This window comes from Alternaria conjuncta (genome assembly GCF_024043145.1).
Source record: "Alternaria conjuncta strain BMP 0040 chromosome Unknown scaffold_36, whole genome shotgun sequence".
NCBI lineage: Eukaryota > Fungi > Ascomycota > Dothideomycetes > Pleosporales > Pleosporaceae > Alternaria > Alternaria conjuncta.
Window position 1 is genome coordinate 4696 of NW_026250125.1, and position 15932 is coordinate 20627.

At 36.7% G+C, this 15932-nt stretch overlaps 3 protein-coding genes across 3 annotated transcripts; 1 reads left to right on the forward strand and 2 right to left on the reverse strand.

Annotated features, from left to right (window-relative positions):
• Nucleotides 1–8197: 8197 nt before the first annotated feature.
• On the reverse strand, nt 8198–9076 carry J4E85_011483 (uncharacterized protein; the record flags this gene model as incomplete). The annotated part of the gene is made up of 1 exon (XM_051475686.1): nt 8198–9076. One exon carries the CDS (start codon nt 9074–9076, stop codon nt 8198–8200), a length of 879 nt encoding a protein of 292 aa, XP_051320462.1.
• A 1687-nt stretch (nt 9077–10763) lies between these two features.
• Nucleotides 10764–12028, reverse strand: LYS5 (holo-[acyl-carrier-protein] synthase; the record flags this gene model as incomplete). Its single annotated transcript, XM_051475687.1, has 3 exons — nt 10764–11468; nt 11516–11918; nt 11970–12028. 3 exons carry the CDS (start codon nt 12026–12028, stop codon nt 10764–10766), a joined length of 1167 nt encoding a protein of 388 aa, XP_051320463.1.
• Nucleotides 12029–12597: 569 nt separating this feature from the next.
• J4E85_011485 (uncharacterized protein) lies at nt 12598–15137 on the forward strand (the record flags this gene model as incomplete). The annotated part of the gene is made up of 2 exons (XM_051475688.1): nt 12598–13820; nt 13871–15137. The coding sequence occupies 2 exons, from the start codon at nt 12598–12600 to the stop codon at nt 15135–15137; spliced, it is 2490 nt and encodes an 829-aa protein (XP_051320464.1).
• Nucleotides 15138–15932: the final 795 nt, after the last annotated feature.

Below are 15932 nucleotides of genomic sequence, written 5' to 3' on the forward strand. Positions count from 1 at the left end.
AGTTATAAGTTTATAGTTATTATTAATAATAAGCTTATAAGAAGATCTTAAGTAGCTTAGCTATCTAGAGTAGTACTAATAGTATCTAGTTATAGTATTAAGAAGTAAATAATATATATTTTATAAAATTAGGTTATATAAGTAATAGCTTATTATACTATCTAGCGTAGTTAAGAGCTAGCTAATATTAGTACTATATCTTTAAGTACTTTATATATTTAGAAAAGCTACTACTACTTATTAAGTTCTTATAAAAACTACTAAGAATAAAAACTTTATACTAAGAATATTATCTTTAATATAGCGAGTAATCTTTTTATAAAGATTAAAGCTAAATTCTAGATAAAAGAAGTAAAGCTTTACCTTCTTATAAACTTACTTATAAGTTATAATATCTTTTATATAGATATTAAGATTAATTGTTTTTAAATTATATTTTAAGATAACTAATAAAATTACTATCTTAAAGAAAGAGTAAATTAGAAGGTATACTAAAAAGTACTCTTATATATTAATATTAATATTATTATTATTATAAACTAGTATTTTAAAAGATAGATTTAGAGGTAGCCTTAGAAGATATAAAAGATATAGAGAATAAAAAGCATAAGAGTAAAAAAGAAGCTAAATATAGACTTTTTTACTTTTTATCTATAACTAAGAGTCTAGTATATATACGCGTATAAGACCTTTTGTTAATAACCTTTTTATAAGATCTTTCTATCTACTTAGAATACTTATTATATATTAGATTTAGAGTTTTAAACTACTATATACTACTATCTTATACTTTTATTTTAAAAATAGTTTTAAAAACTTTAAGTCTTTAGATATTTATTACTATTTCTTTATAGTTATAGCTTTCTCTATCTTCTACTTTTATATAAAGCTTTTCAAGAGTAATAAGATATATATCTAATATTTAAGAGCTTTTACACTTTTAGTATAAAATATATAGATAATATAAATACTCTTTTATCTCTTTTTCTTTATAGAATCTAAGCTAAATTTTAGCTTTTTATTTCTATACTTTTATATAAAGTTTAAAAGTATTAAACTTTATAGCTTAGTTTTAATTTCTATAACTTTTAAAAGAATATATACTACTATATACTATAAAATAAAGTATTTAGAGAATCTATCTATATTATAATTATATACTATATTACTTTACTACGTTATACCTATATTTCTATACTAGTATTTTTAATAAAGTAATAAACTTTTATAGCTTCTCTAATAAAGTTAAAATATATAGTATTTAATTCTTATATTAATAGATAAGTACTTTATAGTTTATAAAGTCTTTCTAATATTAAGTCTATTTAGAGCTTCTACTAGTAGTAAGAAAGTCTAACTAGCGTATATACTATACTTTAGTATACTTCTTAATAAGACTACTTATTAGTATAATAGAAATAAAGTTAAAATAGTTAATATTAATACTTCTTAATATACTAAATATAAAGTATTATACTATATTATTTACTAGCTTTAAATACTTAAGTTCTTAGGCGTTTATTACTCTTTCTCTATAGTTATAGCTCTCTATACTCTCTACTTTTGTATAGAGCTTCTAAAGAGTAATTAGATATATAAATAACTTCTAAAAACCTTTTTAGAGGTATATAGAATGTATAGAATACTTATATACTCTCTTTCTTTATAGAATTTAGGCTAAATTCTAGCTTATTACTTTTCTACTTTTATATAAAGTTTAAGAGCGTTAAATAGACTTTATAGCTTAGTTTTAATTTCTAGAACTTTTTAAAGAATATATATACTACTATATACTATAAAATAAAGTGTTTAGAAAATATGTCTATATTATAATTATATACTATATTACTTAACTACGTTATATCTATATTTCTGCACTAGAATAATAAATAAAGAAATACTATATTACTTATATAAAACTTAAAGAATAACCTAGTATAATAGTATACTTTAAGTATTATTATTTTTAACTAGTAGACTTTTATAAAATAGTTTATAAAGTTAAACTTACTTAGCTTATATAAAGATTATAATAACTTAGTTATTATTATCTTTTTATTATTATTAAGCTTTGTTAAGATTGCACTTATTATTATTTCTTAACAAAATTAGAAAAATTCCTAGTAAATCTAATTACTTATGTAATTAAGATTTTAGTAGCTAGTGTTAATCTACTACACTAGAAGATTCTAAAACACCTCTATTTATTCTAGCCTAGTTAATATTAGAGTTATTACGTAATTTAATAACTCTTATTTTCTTATCTCTCTTTTTGTAATTGCTAAAAGATTTAGTAATAAACTAATTATTAGTCTATATAATACAACGCATAGACTAATATAATTAGTACTAGTTTAGATTATAAATCTAGAAGATAAGAAGAATTTAGCAGACTTAGATTATAAATCTAGAAATTAATAGAAATTAAGTAGATTTAATTATAAATTCTTATCTCTAGGCAGAAATAGGCAGATATTTACGCAATTATTCTAGTAGCTATTTTCTATAAAAGAAATAGCAATTCTCTATAGTTATTCTTTACCTAGTAATAATATTATTACTTTTTACCTACTATTTACTTTGTAATTACTTTATTATAAATCTTTATTAGTTATACTATTTATTATAGTATTTAACTACTTTGTTCTAACAAAGCTATATTCTATTACTAGAGAATAGTTCTTGTTACCTATCTATTCTTTACAAAATATAATAAACTATTAAATAAGCCTAAATCTATACCTTTGCTTATAGAAGTTAAATTATCTAAAAATTTAGAAGATAGTTCTATTATTAAAGACTATTTAAAAGAAATAGGTAGTTTAATTTATTAAACTATATTTACTAGGCCTAGCCTAGTTTATAGTATTAATTACCTAGCTAGATTTATATCTAATTCTAGTCTAGAATATTATAAATACTTAAATTCTATATTTAGTTATTTATTAAAGACTAGTAATTACAGCTTAGATTTAACTCTATAATCTTTAGAATCTAATAATTCTAATAATAACACTATTAATAATATTAATAATAGCATTAATTTATTAGGTATTAGCGATTTAGATTAGAAGAGTAATTTAGATTCTTAAAAATCTACTATAGGCAATATATTTATTTTCAATAATTCTAAAAGTAATTATAATAATAATATAGCTATTAGTTAGATTTTAAAACTATAAAAAACTATAGCTATTTCTAGTGTAGAAGTAGAATATATAGCTTTAAAAGAAGCTACTAAAGAAAGTTTATATCTTAATAATTTTATTAAAGATCTTTTTAATAATAATTCTATTAAAGAATTTAGTTCTATTTTTAATAGAACTAATATTATTAAAATAGATTCTTTAAGTACTATAGAACTAGCTAAAAATCTTGTTTTTTACGCTAGAACTAAGTACGTAGATATAACTTATTACTTTATTAGAGAAAATCTGCTAAATAATAAAATAAATCTAGTTTATAAAAATACTAGTACTATTCTAGCAGATAATCTAACTAAACCTACTAGTTATTTTAAATTTAAGAATTTTATAAATAGAATTAGTCTAGTTAAACTAGATTAATTATTTATAACTAGTTATTATTATTATTATTTATAATAATAAAAATAGTATATTAATACTATTACTATAGAGCTTAGGTTTTTAACCTCTAAGTTCTTATACCTTAGAGATTCTAGTCTAGGCTTTATATTTAGTTATTATTATATAACTATTTATATTAGTAAATAAAAATAGAAATAGAAATAGGTTTTTAGTTTTAAGATAGTTATTAAAACTTCTTATATAAATTGTTATTAATAAGTTAGTTATAAAAACTACTTATATTTTCTTATTATTTAGTTATTAAAAACTATAGCTTAAGAGAGTGTGTAAAGATTATAATAACTTAGTTATTATTATCTTTTTATTATTATTAAGCTTTGTTAAGATTGCACTTATTATTATTTCTTAACAAATTAGAAAAATCTCTAGTAAATTTAATTGCTTACGTAATTAAGATTTTAGTAGCTAGTTTTAATCTGCTACACTAGAAGATTCTAAAACACTTTTATTTATCTTAGCTTAGTTAATATTAAAGTTATTATATAAAATAATAACTTTTATCTTTTTTATCTCTCTTTCTATAATTACTAAAAGATCTAGTAATAAACTAATTATTAGTCTATACAATATAATATATAAACTAATATAATTAGTACTAGTCTAGATTATAAATCTAAAAGATAAGAAGAATTTAGTAGACTTAGATTATAAATCTAAGAATTAAGTAAATTTAATTATAGATTCTTATCTTTAGGTAGAAATAAGTAAATATTTATATAATTATTTTAGTAGCTATTTTTTATAAAAGAAATAGTAATTCTTTATAGTTATTCTTTACCTAGTAATAATATTATTACTTTTTACCTATTATCTACTCTATAATTACTTTATTATAATCTTTATTAGTTATACTATTTATTATAGTTTTTAACTATCTTATTCTAACAAAGCTATATTTTATTAATAGAGAATAGTTCTTGTTACCTCTTTATTCTTTATAAAGATAGCTAAACTACTTAAGCTATATACTAGTATAACTATTATTAGCTATATACTTAAGAAAGTCTTTCTTCTACTTTAGAAGACTCTAAAGCTTACTATAAGTATTAATCTTTCTAAGTATAGTATATAAGTTTTTTTTTTTAACTTAAAAGTCTACTAGTTTTATATACTTTTAACTACTAGAAACTAGATTACTAGCTTACTTTTTAATAATTAATAGTATATATAATAGTTTATTACTAGTAATATAGTCTAAAATTAACTTAAAAAACTTATTTATAGTACTAAAGTAGTAAAGAGTAAGTATAAGCTTATTATAAAGGCTAAAGTTAAGAAAAAGATTAGTTAACTAAGTACGTAGTATATATATATTATTTTAGATAAACTTCTTAAAGAAAGTTAAAAGAAGCGTCTCTTAGCATTAATTATAGTAGTTATTTTTATTTATTCTTTTAGTTTATTAAAGATATAAGTAGTTATAATAAGTATTATAAATTATATAAGTTTATAGTAGATTTAGAAAGTAGTATAAGATATATAGAAACCTCTTTTTATAGATACTTATTTACTTAGTAAAGTATTATATACTATTACTTTATACTTTAGACTAGCTATTTAATTATATATTATTATAACTCTAAGTCTCTAGTTAACTATACTTTATTTTTTCTTACTTCTTACTTTTATAAGTATAATACTAATTATACTATTACTTATAGCGTTACTTTAATCTAATAATAATTATATAATAGTTTATTATATAATTACTTTTACTTAATACTCTAGAAGTTTTAAAGCTCTAGATAATTACGTATTAACTATATAAAGTAAAGAATTTAGAACTAAATAAGATAAGCTATAAAACTCTTCTAGATCTTTCTACCTAATACTAAAGCTTATAGAATTATATATTAAGAGAGTTATTAACTTATAGCTCTTTTAGGCTAGCTTTAAAGTTTAAATTACTACTATTTCTATATATAAAAAAATAGATCTTTCTTACTATATATTTATTAATTAAAAGTATATAGTAAAGAACTAATTATAGCTATAAATATATAAGATAAAAATAAAATAGTAGTATACTTATAAGAGTAAAAGCTTAAAACTCTAAATAAGAAAAAAAAAATAAAGTTAGAAAGTAGTTATATTTTACGTAATTATAAATATATAATTACTTAGCTCTTAAGTATATAGCTAAAGATTCTAATCTAACTTTCTATAGTAGTATAATAATTATAATATACTTAATTATCTCTAATTATTAATTATCTTTAGCTCTAATATTAGTATTATTTATTTATATAAAGTCTTAAGTTACTAGTTTACTTAAGGTCTAATTACTAGAAACTAAACTTAATAGATTATTACTCTAAATTATTATTTTAGAAGAAGATAGTAGATATTTATTTAAAGCTACTAGAAGCTAATTATAAAGTAAAGACTAAGTACTAGTATATTAAGCGTAAGTCTATAAAGAACTATTATACTAGATACTATTACGCTTAACACTAGCGCGTATACTATAACTACTACTACTAAAATTATTATAGAGAATACTATTATAGTAAAAGCTAAAGCGCTAGAACTTATAGCTAATATTAAAGTTAAAAGTTAAATTATTAGACTAGATTTTAATAAGAAGCTATTTATTTAAGTAGAAAATTAAAAACTTACTATAGTAATAAAAAGAATAGAAAAATAAGTAAAGTAAAGCTTTAAGTAAAGTATAGATTTATATATTAAAGCTTAATTATTTAAAATCTTAAATATAGTAAGTCTTATATAAGTAAAAAATTAAAGTAATAGCTTATTAGCTTAAAGACTTAAAAGTCTTAATAATATAAAAAGTAAGAATTATAGTAAAAAGAATAATAATTAAATAATTTATTATAACTAATAAAGTTTCTATCTTAGTCTAACTAAATACTAATATTAGTAGCTAGTATAGCTTATTAAGCTATTACTTATACTATAAACTTTACTTAAAAGAAAGTTAAAAGTCTAAATCTTACTATTAGAATTATCTTCTACTAGTTAGATATTTTAATTCTTATAGCTATTAGCTATATTTTTAACTATTATAAAGTAATTTTTAAACTAAATAGAGTAATTTATAAGCTATTAAGCTAGACTTAAATAAGTAAAAGCTTACTAGTATTAGTATTAAGTATAAGTAAATACTTATTTAAGCTATAATCTACTACTATACTTTAGAATTTTAAGTCTAGAGTTTACTAATATATACTAATTATAGTAGTTATAATAAGATTACTTTTAGTTAAGTAGATAAATACTTTTACTACTTCTAAAAGTTTATTAAAGTAAAAAGGTAGTTCTAATTATAAAAATATAAATAGATAATTACTTAGCTCTTAAATATATAGCTAGAGTTTTTATTTTAACTTTTTTTAGTAGTATAAAAAATAATATACTTAATTATCTTAAATTATTAATAATCTTTCTAGCTCTAATATATCTATAAATAGTTTCTTAAGTATTACTATACTTAAATATATAAATTCTATAATAATTATCTAAGATTTCTCTTAGACTATAAGCTACTAAGTAGTTATCTTTACTAGCTACTTAGTATTTAAATAGTTAATATAGCGTTATGTTATACCTAATAGCTATAGAATATATATAGCTAGTTCTATTAGAAAGTAGTATACTTATTACTTTATATTTTTTAAATTACTTCTAGTTATAGTATAAAGAAAATTATATAGATAATTATTAAATTAGTTTATAAGTTTTTAGCTCTATTATAAAGCTAAAATTTAAAGTAACTATATTACTATAGTAATATTATTAGGTTTTAGCTCTAGAAAGTCTAGACTAATCTAGTTCTAGCTATAAATACTTTATAAACGCTATTATAGCTTACTAGTAATTTATCTCTTATTATTTTAGAATAGTATATCTAAATAAAGTCTAATATTAAATATTAGGTATTTAACTAACTCTATTATCTAATAAATATATACTAAATTAATAATAAAGTTATTTAATAGTTCTAAAAGAAACTAACTTTAAGTCTTCTAATATTTTTCTATATCTTTTAATCTTATTATTCTAAAAAGATTATACTAAATTAGACTTAAAGTACTATTTAAAGTTTATTCTAGTAATATATTATTATATAATTATATACCTATAACTATATAATTTTAAAAAAAGTACGCTATAGATCTTATATTCTAGGCCTAAGAGAGATAACTATATCTATAACTTAACGCTATACATTATTACTTAAATAAGCTATCTAGCTATACCTGTATACATTAGTTTAATTTTAGGTATTACATGCGCGCCTTAATTTACAATCTAAAAAGGTGTGTATACTATCGTGTTCGAAGGCTAATAAGCAAGCGCATTGCAGTAACCTTGTTGTACGTTAGAACAGACTATTACATGCGTACAAAGGTATAGCCCTCTAAAATAGATGTGCGGGGATCTAAGACTATAAACAGATGTAGATTCGCAGCGATAGTGTAGCTCTACAAGTAAAGCGGATAGATGAATCGGTTGTGAGAGTCTATAATGCTTTCGCTAAGCGATCTAGATCTAGTGCCTACAGGCTACGGCCATGTCTATTATACAAGAACGTAATGAAATCTACAATACAAGTCGGTATGTACCTGTCATGATTCGGCGCGGTCATCCCCTTCGTTTCCGCTGATGTAACCCTGGTCCACCATATGTCTTACGATATCGTACGTCGCGACACCAAAGTTGCTGGTCCTGCTCAAGATAGTGCTTGGGTTGATATACTTGTAGTACTCATGCATAGCGAATCCATGCAGCATGTATGTCGAAGAAAAGTCCATTTCCCACTGCGCACGCCTTCGTCTATTTGCAATGGCGTTGTCGTACAGCTCCATTGGGTCGGTAGAGTTGATGAGCTGGGGAACAGGCGATGGATTGCCTTCGTTGGGTTTGAAGAGAGGGTCAGTGCTCTCTTTAAACCAGTGCGTGGGGGCAAAAGCGGTGCGGTCAAGTATCAGGACTTCGTTCGGGATTGGGACGAGACGCTCGGCGATCCTGGTCATGCTCTGTAGATTTGCTTCCCATCTACCGTCGAAGCCGGCATGTTGCTCGCGCACGACGATTCGCGCCATTGTGCTGTTTGGCTTGGTCAAGAAGACACCGTTGTTGATGGTGCCGTTGATGCCACCGCCTTCACGTGCGCCGCCATAATGTCGGCCGCCGATAAAAGCAAAGCCAGCGTTGAGCAGGGGCGTCAGAGATCGCAGAGGTACAACGTCCCAATCCATATAGATCCCGCCAATTTTCGCGATGGCCTCCCAGCGAATGAAGTCTGACTTGTGCTGGATGGCGGAGATTTCCTGGTCCTGGTTCTGGCCGGCAAAGTTGGGCACATCTACTCGATTCCAGGTGGTGATGTTTGCGAAGGTGTTGATGACTGCCTTGGTCCACCGGTCACCGTGCTCGCTGGCATTCCTAATCTCGGAGTCGTTGAAGTCGGTATGCATGTAGATCTGCGTCGGTTCAATGTACATGACTGCGGCGCACATGGTCAGGAAGCTTGAGAACGGAAATCTCAGTGTTGATGTTGCGTCCTTTTTTATTTGCACATAATGTACGATGCTGGGTATGGGGTCATGCATGGACGCCTCGCTAGACTTGAGTATCCCATACTGCCTCGCCTTCTCCAGGGGATGAGTAGATATTGAGAGGATAGCGAGAGCGACGATGATGCAGGATGCCGTTATGATTGCGAGACGGGTGCGGGAGCGTGTTGCGGACACCTGGCCGACAGGCATGTATCGATGCATGGACTCTGGCGGTTTTAGGAAGCCGAAGGAGGAGCGAAGCTGATTCCACATAGTAATAAAGCGCGCACGTATCTTGCTACTGAGGTTGAATAATTGAGATACTTAGAAAAACCAGGTTGGTGTGGGAAACGTGGATGGATGAGATGACAGGTCCATGTTTGAAGATGAGGTAAGACGGTGTTATAAGTCGTTCCTTTGGTGGCTTGATTAGGGCCGAGTCAATCTGACATGCCGCAACGCCTAGACGGGTGTTTAGGTTTAATTTTTTTTTAGGTTCCAAAAGGTGTTGGTGTAGTCAGACTGATGTTTCAAAATAGGAAATAAGCAGCCGCCCTCTAGTTATTGGTCGCCAAAGTCGAAAAGAAGAGACGGGTGTTTGAAAAGCCATTCGGCTGTGCATCCCGCGATGGCAGTTCATGTTCATGCCGTGGTAGTCGGCTCTTCTAGCATGACCGCGAGGGCAGGCGCTTTACACTTACAGTTGTCGTCGTGATCGATCCAATCCACATGTAAGCCACTCTCATGAGATTGTATTGGTGGTTCGATATCGTGTGGAATGAGATAAGAGGTTCGTCGCGTCTGACGTCGGGGAAGATACAGACATTTTGGGCAGCGGTGAGAGCGCTTCTGACACGGTTGGCCGCGCGAACATTACACCCGGTCTGCAGCGCATTGCAAGCACTCACACGGATGTTGAAGAGGCGATTTGCCATTATCGCGCTCTTTGCGCGCCGCGATTTGTCGATAGAGTGTGTCTCGGCGTGAGAAGCACGTTGTTGAAGAGGGCCGTCCCGGTCTTACTCGCGTGTTGATCCTCATATGACGCGTCAGGCTGTCTTACTTGCCAAGGCTCCGATCAAACAGAGCCATCGTGGGTAATTGACGACGGCATGCTTTCACAAAGACGACATGAACTATAAAGCATGGTACAAGGACTTCTCAGAGAACTCTAGTAGTGTGATGAATATGCCACCAGGTGCATGATGCACGGATCGCATTGGCGCCGCAAAGGCGGGAAATTAGTGCACCCAGCTATGATCACGAACTCAATCAAACAACCTCTACGGTGATTCTTACTACAGAAGACGGCGTGTTCTTATACGCATCGATTCTTTTCGGTGAGCCGATTTCACTGATGGCTCGGATTTCATCGTCTCTGCTGACAGGGGAGGCTCGTAGGAAGGTCTGTATACCATATGACCGATCCATTGAGTAGAAACAGCCTCGTCGTAGTTCTTGTAACAGATTTGACAAGACATCGAGGAATGTAAGTTCCATTAGCACAGTGGTCATCAATGGAGTGACAGGACCAGTTGGAATGCTATTGGCGGTGCCATGCATATGGCGATTCATTTCTATTCTTCATTTCGTAACTTCATATCAGCACTGAGGATGCTACACGCGAGAAGTCCTATACTTCTTTCTTGGGGACACCGCCTGGTAGCGTCTGGACCTTCTCCTGGAACAGCTTCTCTGCGCCTTGCCATACTGGTGTAGATGCTCGGTCCTTGAGGGCCATGAGGCTGGGCAGCAGAGCGTTGCTGAAGGCCTCTGAGGACTCGCGGGGTAGCGCAGACGGAAGGTGGTCGATGGAGATGACGGACAACCTCGGGCCGTCACCCTCAACCGAGACCTCAACTGTGGGCTTGTCGAAGGTGGTGTTAATATCGTAGATGGGAATGGGGTTGTGTGGGTTGGTGGTGTCGCATGAGACATCGCAGACGACGCTGAGCCTGCGGGTTGGTGACTTGAGGCTCTCCTTGTTCACAAAGGGCGGGATGGGCTTGGAGAGGTAGATGCAGTTGACGAAGATGTCAGACTCGACGATCTCGGGGTAGGGGCCGTCGCGCTCCTTAGTCTCAGCCAGATCCCACTTCTTGATCTCTGGGCAGCCAATCTTCTCCAGCAGGTCGACAGCGCCGGAGCCGCATCGTCCAAGGGCACCCAGTACCAGACTGGTGGGCTTGTGACCAGCGACCTTCTCACCAGCAGCAACATCTTCCTTGAGCTGGGCGATCAGCTCGCTCTCGTTGTTGTAGTATCCCCGTCCTTCGGTGAAGGTTTCTAGGCCGGGAAGGGGCTCGCCTTTGGGGTGGGTAAGTTGCCATGCCCAAGTCTAGCAGGTGTCAGTAAGGTGGTAGTGCAGTAGTCGAGTGGACTAACCTTGATGGCCAGGGCAGCGCCGACGAAGCCCGCGTGGTAGCCAAAGGCCGCAACGCGCCTGCCTGATTCATCCTGCAGGAACTCGAGGTCGTACAATGTGCCTCCACCGCGGGGGAACCTAGCGAGGACGTTCTCCCAGCCGCCCTGCTGCTTGTAGCAATGCGCAAAGTGTACGAAAGTGTGCTCGAGCGGGAACTTGTCTTCGGGTAGCTCCTTCAGTCCGATGATGATGCGGTCGTCTTTGGGCGCGTTCTTGTATGCGCCTTCCTCGATGAGGGTCGCGCCTGCCTGCTCGAACTCCTCGTCCTTGAAGATGCGGGCGTAGTTGGGGTCCTTGGGCGAGCGCTCGACGACGACGGGGTAGCCAGCATCGAGCAGCTTCTTGGTGGTGGTGGGAGTGAGGCTGGAATTCTGTTAGTACAGTATATACATGGAAATGATCTAGTGTACTCACCATGAACGGTGCTCAAGCGGTTTGGCCTCCGCGCGGGCGTGTAATGTAGGGAACGACATGGTGTGTGGTAGATGACTGACGTCTTTGGATGTTCAAAAAGAGTGCTCAATTCAATGCCGTCTCTAGATGTGCTCTACTTATGAGGTATCGGATCTCGGAGTGTGGGGAATAGTCGGCGCGGACTGAAGCCCACGATGACTCCATGGCCTTTTTCGCCGGGACTCCAAATTCGAGCTCCGAGAACGGCGCTACTGCAGGGCTGCACCGTTGGGCCACAGAGACGTCCGATGACATAGCCACAGCCGCGACGTGAGGCTTGACAAGTTGAGACATATCTGACCAGTAGTGGGGCGGCGGTCTGGATGACATTGCAGCGCCTCGCACGTGCATTGCTCGACGGCCGGCGGCGCTGGACTGAGCAAGCTAGGAGGATCCTCTGCCGGCGTGGAAAATACGCAGCACCACGACGTCCATGCTTTTCTCTCGTCTGTTCTGCCTCGGGAGCGCTATGGTTGCTGCTGCGAAAAGCTGCTCGCACTCGCGTCGCCGTCCATAGTACGGCTATTACCTCGCCTCCGATTCGCTGGTGCTTGCACCTCGATATCACTATCTATCACTATCGCGCAGCATGGCTTCGCATTCGCGCGACTCTTCCAATGCCAGTGCCCGGCACGCACACGCGCCTTCGACGCCCAGCCAGCTCCGCCAGGCTCATGCGCCCTCGGACAGGTCCAGCTCGCCCGAGGAAACCATGCGTCCCCGTCGCTATCACGACGACGACGAGCCCCAGCCGTCGAGCAGCGCTGCGCCCCACGACCTCGAGTTCTCCACCGACGGCATCCACCCGGCGACGGATGCGACGTTAGTACACTCAACCCATGAGGAAGTCGCTCCCCCGGGCGGCATTATCGAGATCGACCTCGAGCCCACGGTGCGCACGCGCTTGCTGAACCAGCAGGACTGGGGCACCTTCAACCGGGCCGAGGGAAGGCCGGCGGCACATCGCAACTATGGCAGCTTCGCGGGTAGCATCCACTCGGAGCAGAGCTTCGGTGGCACCTTCCCTGGCATCCGCGAGACGGCAGAGGGCGATGCGCCCGACGAGGCACACGCTCTCTTAGGCGACGCCTTTGCAGACGGCGTGCTGAACAAGGGGAACGGGCAGAAGATGAGCACAACGCGCTGGCTTGCTGAGCGCCACGGCATCAAGGACAAGCGCATGATGTACCTCAAGTACTACATTCCCGTCCTCAACTGGACGCAGCAGTACAAGTGGCGCTACTTCAAGGGCGACCTCATCGCAGCCATCACCATGGCCTCGTTCTACATCCCCATGGCCCTCTCCTATGCCTCCAACCTCGCCCACCTGCCGCCCGTTCACGGTCTCTACAGCTTCGCCCTGAACCCTCTCATATACGCTGTGCTGGGCACCTGTCCGCAGATGATTGTCGGTCCCGAGGCGCCTGGCTCGCTGCTCATCGGCGAGATCGTGCGTGAGAACATCAAGAAGGGTACTACCGGCGACAACGACGGTAGACGTAATGCCGAGATCGCTGGCATCGTGACGTGCATGGCTGGTGCCTTTATCCTGATTGCAGGCTTCTTCCGACTCGGTTTCCTCGACAATGTGCTGAGCCGGCCCTTTTTGCGAGGCTTCATCAGCGCCATCGGCGTAGTCATCTTTGTAGACCAGCTCATTCCCCAGATGGGGCTCGCACGACTGGCTGCTGATCAAGTGTCTCACGGCAGTTGCTTGGACAAAGTCGTCTTTCTCTTTCGCAATGTCGGACGCGCCCATGGACTCACATGTGCCATGTCCTTCACTGCCTTTTTCATCATCATGTTCTTTCGGTATGTTGCGAGACACCACCTTCATGCTGGACTCACTAACAAACCTGCAGAGAGTTCAAGAAGCGACTGCAACCACGATACCCTAATGTCGCCTACATCCCTGACCGATTTGTCGTTGTCGTGCTATCTGCCGTGCTTACCTGGAGATATCGCCTTGACCAACAAGGCCTCGCTGTCCTTGGAGAGGTCAACTCCAGCGCCAAACTATTCACCGTACACTTCCCTTTCGAGACCTCGCATCTCAAGTATGTATCTGACGCCATCAATACGGCATTGATTATTGCTATGTTGGGCTTCTTCGAGTCTTCCGTTGCTGCCAAGTCGCTGGGCAGCGGTGACCACACCAAGGACGGCGTCCAGATGCCATTAAGCGCAAACCGCGAGCTCATCGCTCTGGGTACTGCAAACATTACCGGTGGACTGTTCATGGCGCTTCCAGCTTTCGGTGGCTACGGTCGCTCCAAGGTCAATGCATCCACTGGTGGGTTGACGCCAATGAGTTCAGTCTTGTTGTCCATCATTACTATTCTGTGTACCGTCTTCATGCTGCCATATTTCTACTACCTACCCAAAGGCGTTCTTTGCGCCATGGTCTCAGTTGTAGCATACTCGCTCGTGGAAGAGGCGCCACACGATGTCAAGTTCTTCCTTAAGATCCGTGGCTGGTCAGAGTTGATCCTCATGGGTCTTATCTTCTTCATCACCATCGTGTGGGATCTGAAACGTGGTATTGGTGTCGGTATCGGACTCTCTATCCTGCGTCTGATCCGTCATTCGGTTCGCCCGCGCATTCAAATTCTAGGCCGCGTGCCTGGAACTACCAACCAGTTCTCAAACGCGGAGCATCACCCCGGAGATGTCGAATTCATTGAAGGGTGCTTGATCGTCAAGATCCCCGAGCCTCTGACATTTGCCAACACCGGCAACCTGAAGACCCGTCTGCGCCGCCTCGAGGACCATGGTACGGAGAACGCGCACCCTGCTCTACCGCGCGTCCGCCGTGCAGAACACAACAAGAACGTCATCTTTGATGTTCACGGCGTCACATCGCTCGATGGTGCTGGCGCCCAGGTCCTGGCTGAGATCGTAGAGTCTTACAGGAAGCGGGATGTCAGAGTCTTCTTCTGCAGGGTGCCGCAAGAGTCCAGTCCCGTCTACCAGCTATTCGACAAGAGCGGTATTATCGAAATGTGTGGAGGTCCAAGACACTTTGTCCAGAGTGTCGAGGAGGCGCTTCGCATGACCGAACTGGAGCGACTCACGGAAGAATGGGCAAGCTCTGCGGAGAGCTCCCGGGCTGTCTCAAGCAGAGCTTGAGTCACTGCAACGACTCATGTAACCTTTAGGCCTATTCGCAACGAACAAGAGTTCGCGAGCATTGCATTTCGGAATTGGCGTGTATGAGCGTTTTACTGCGATTAGACTTCTTGTATCTTCCTTTTAGCTTTGGGCAACGAACTGCAGTCTCGGTATCAATATGAAAAGCATGGTCATTTTCCAGTTTCCCGTGTCAGAACCTCTGATTGTTTGGAAGTCTGCTAGGCGTCCAGCAACTTTGCCGAGCGACGACCCGGTCGCGAACATCGGAGCTAGATCTGCCTCCAGGGCGTCGGCTGCGTATGGTATCCTGCAACCGGTGTCTAGCCCCAACGCCTATTTTCTGGTTCCCATTTCCAATCACATTTGAGATGATGCAATCGTTAGATCCGCTCTTATGCAGGGCTGCTTCAACCTCGCAGTCATAATGAAAGCTGTCGTGATTAAGATTCGAGAATGTCGTGTTCAGAGATCCCCAGATGCGGGGATAAGCCGGTGGACGCGCTACCCTTGGGACAGCACCGCGTCTTCACTCCACTTTGGAACATCCTCACGACCCAACACCGGTACGCATTATGAGCTAGAACCAGCTCGCGAGACCAACTTCCAAACACAGCATCAACAATCAGTATCGTATCAACTGCGAGCCCACAACCTTGACTTATCTCCAACAGTCCGCGGATGTCTGAGTGCAGCGCGTTCAGACCGTTGGCGCCCCAAGCCTTTGACGTCGACCAAGCTTTTCGGCGTCTTTCAACAAAGCTTCGCTGTGCCGTCTTTTCCAAGCCAAGCGAC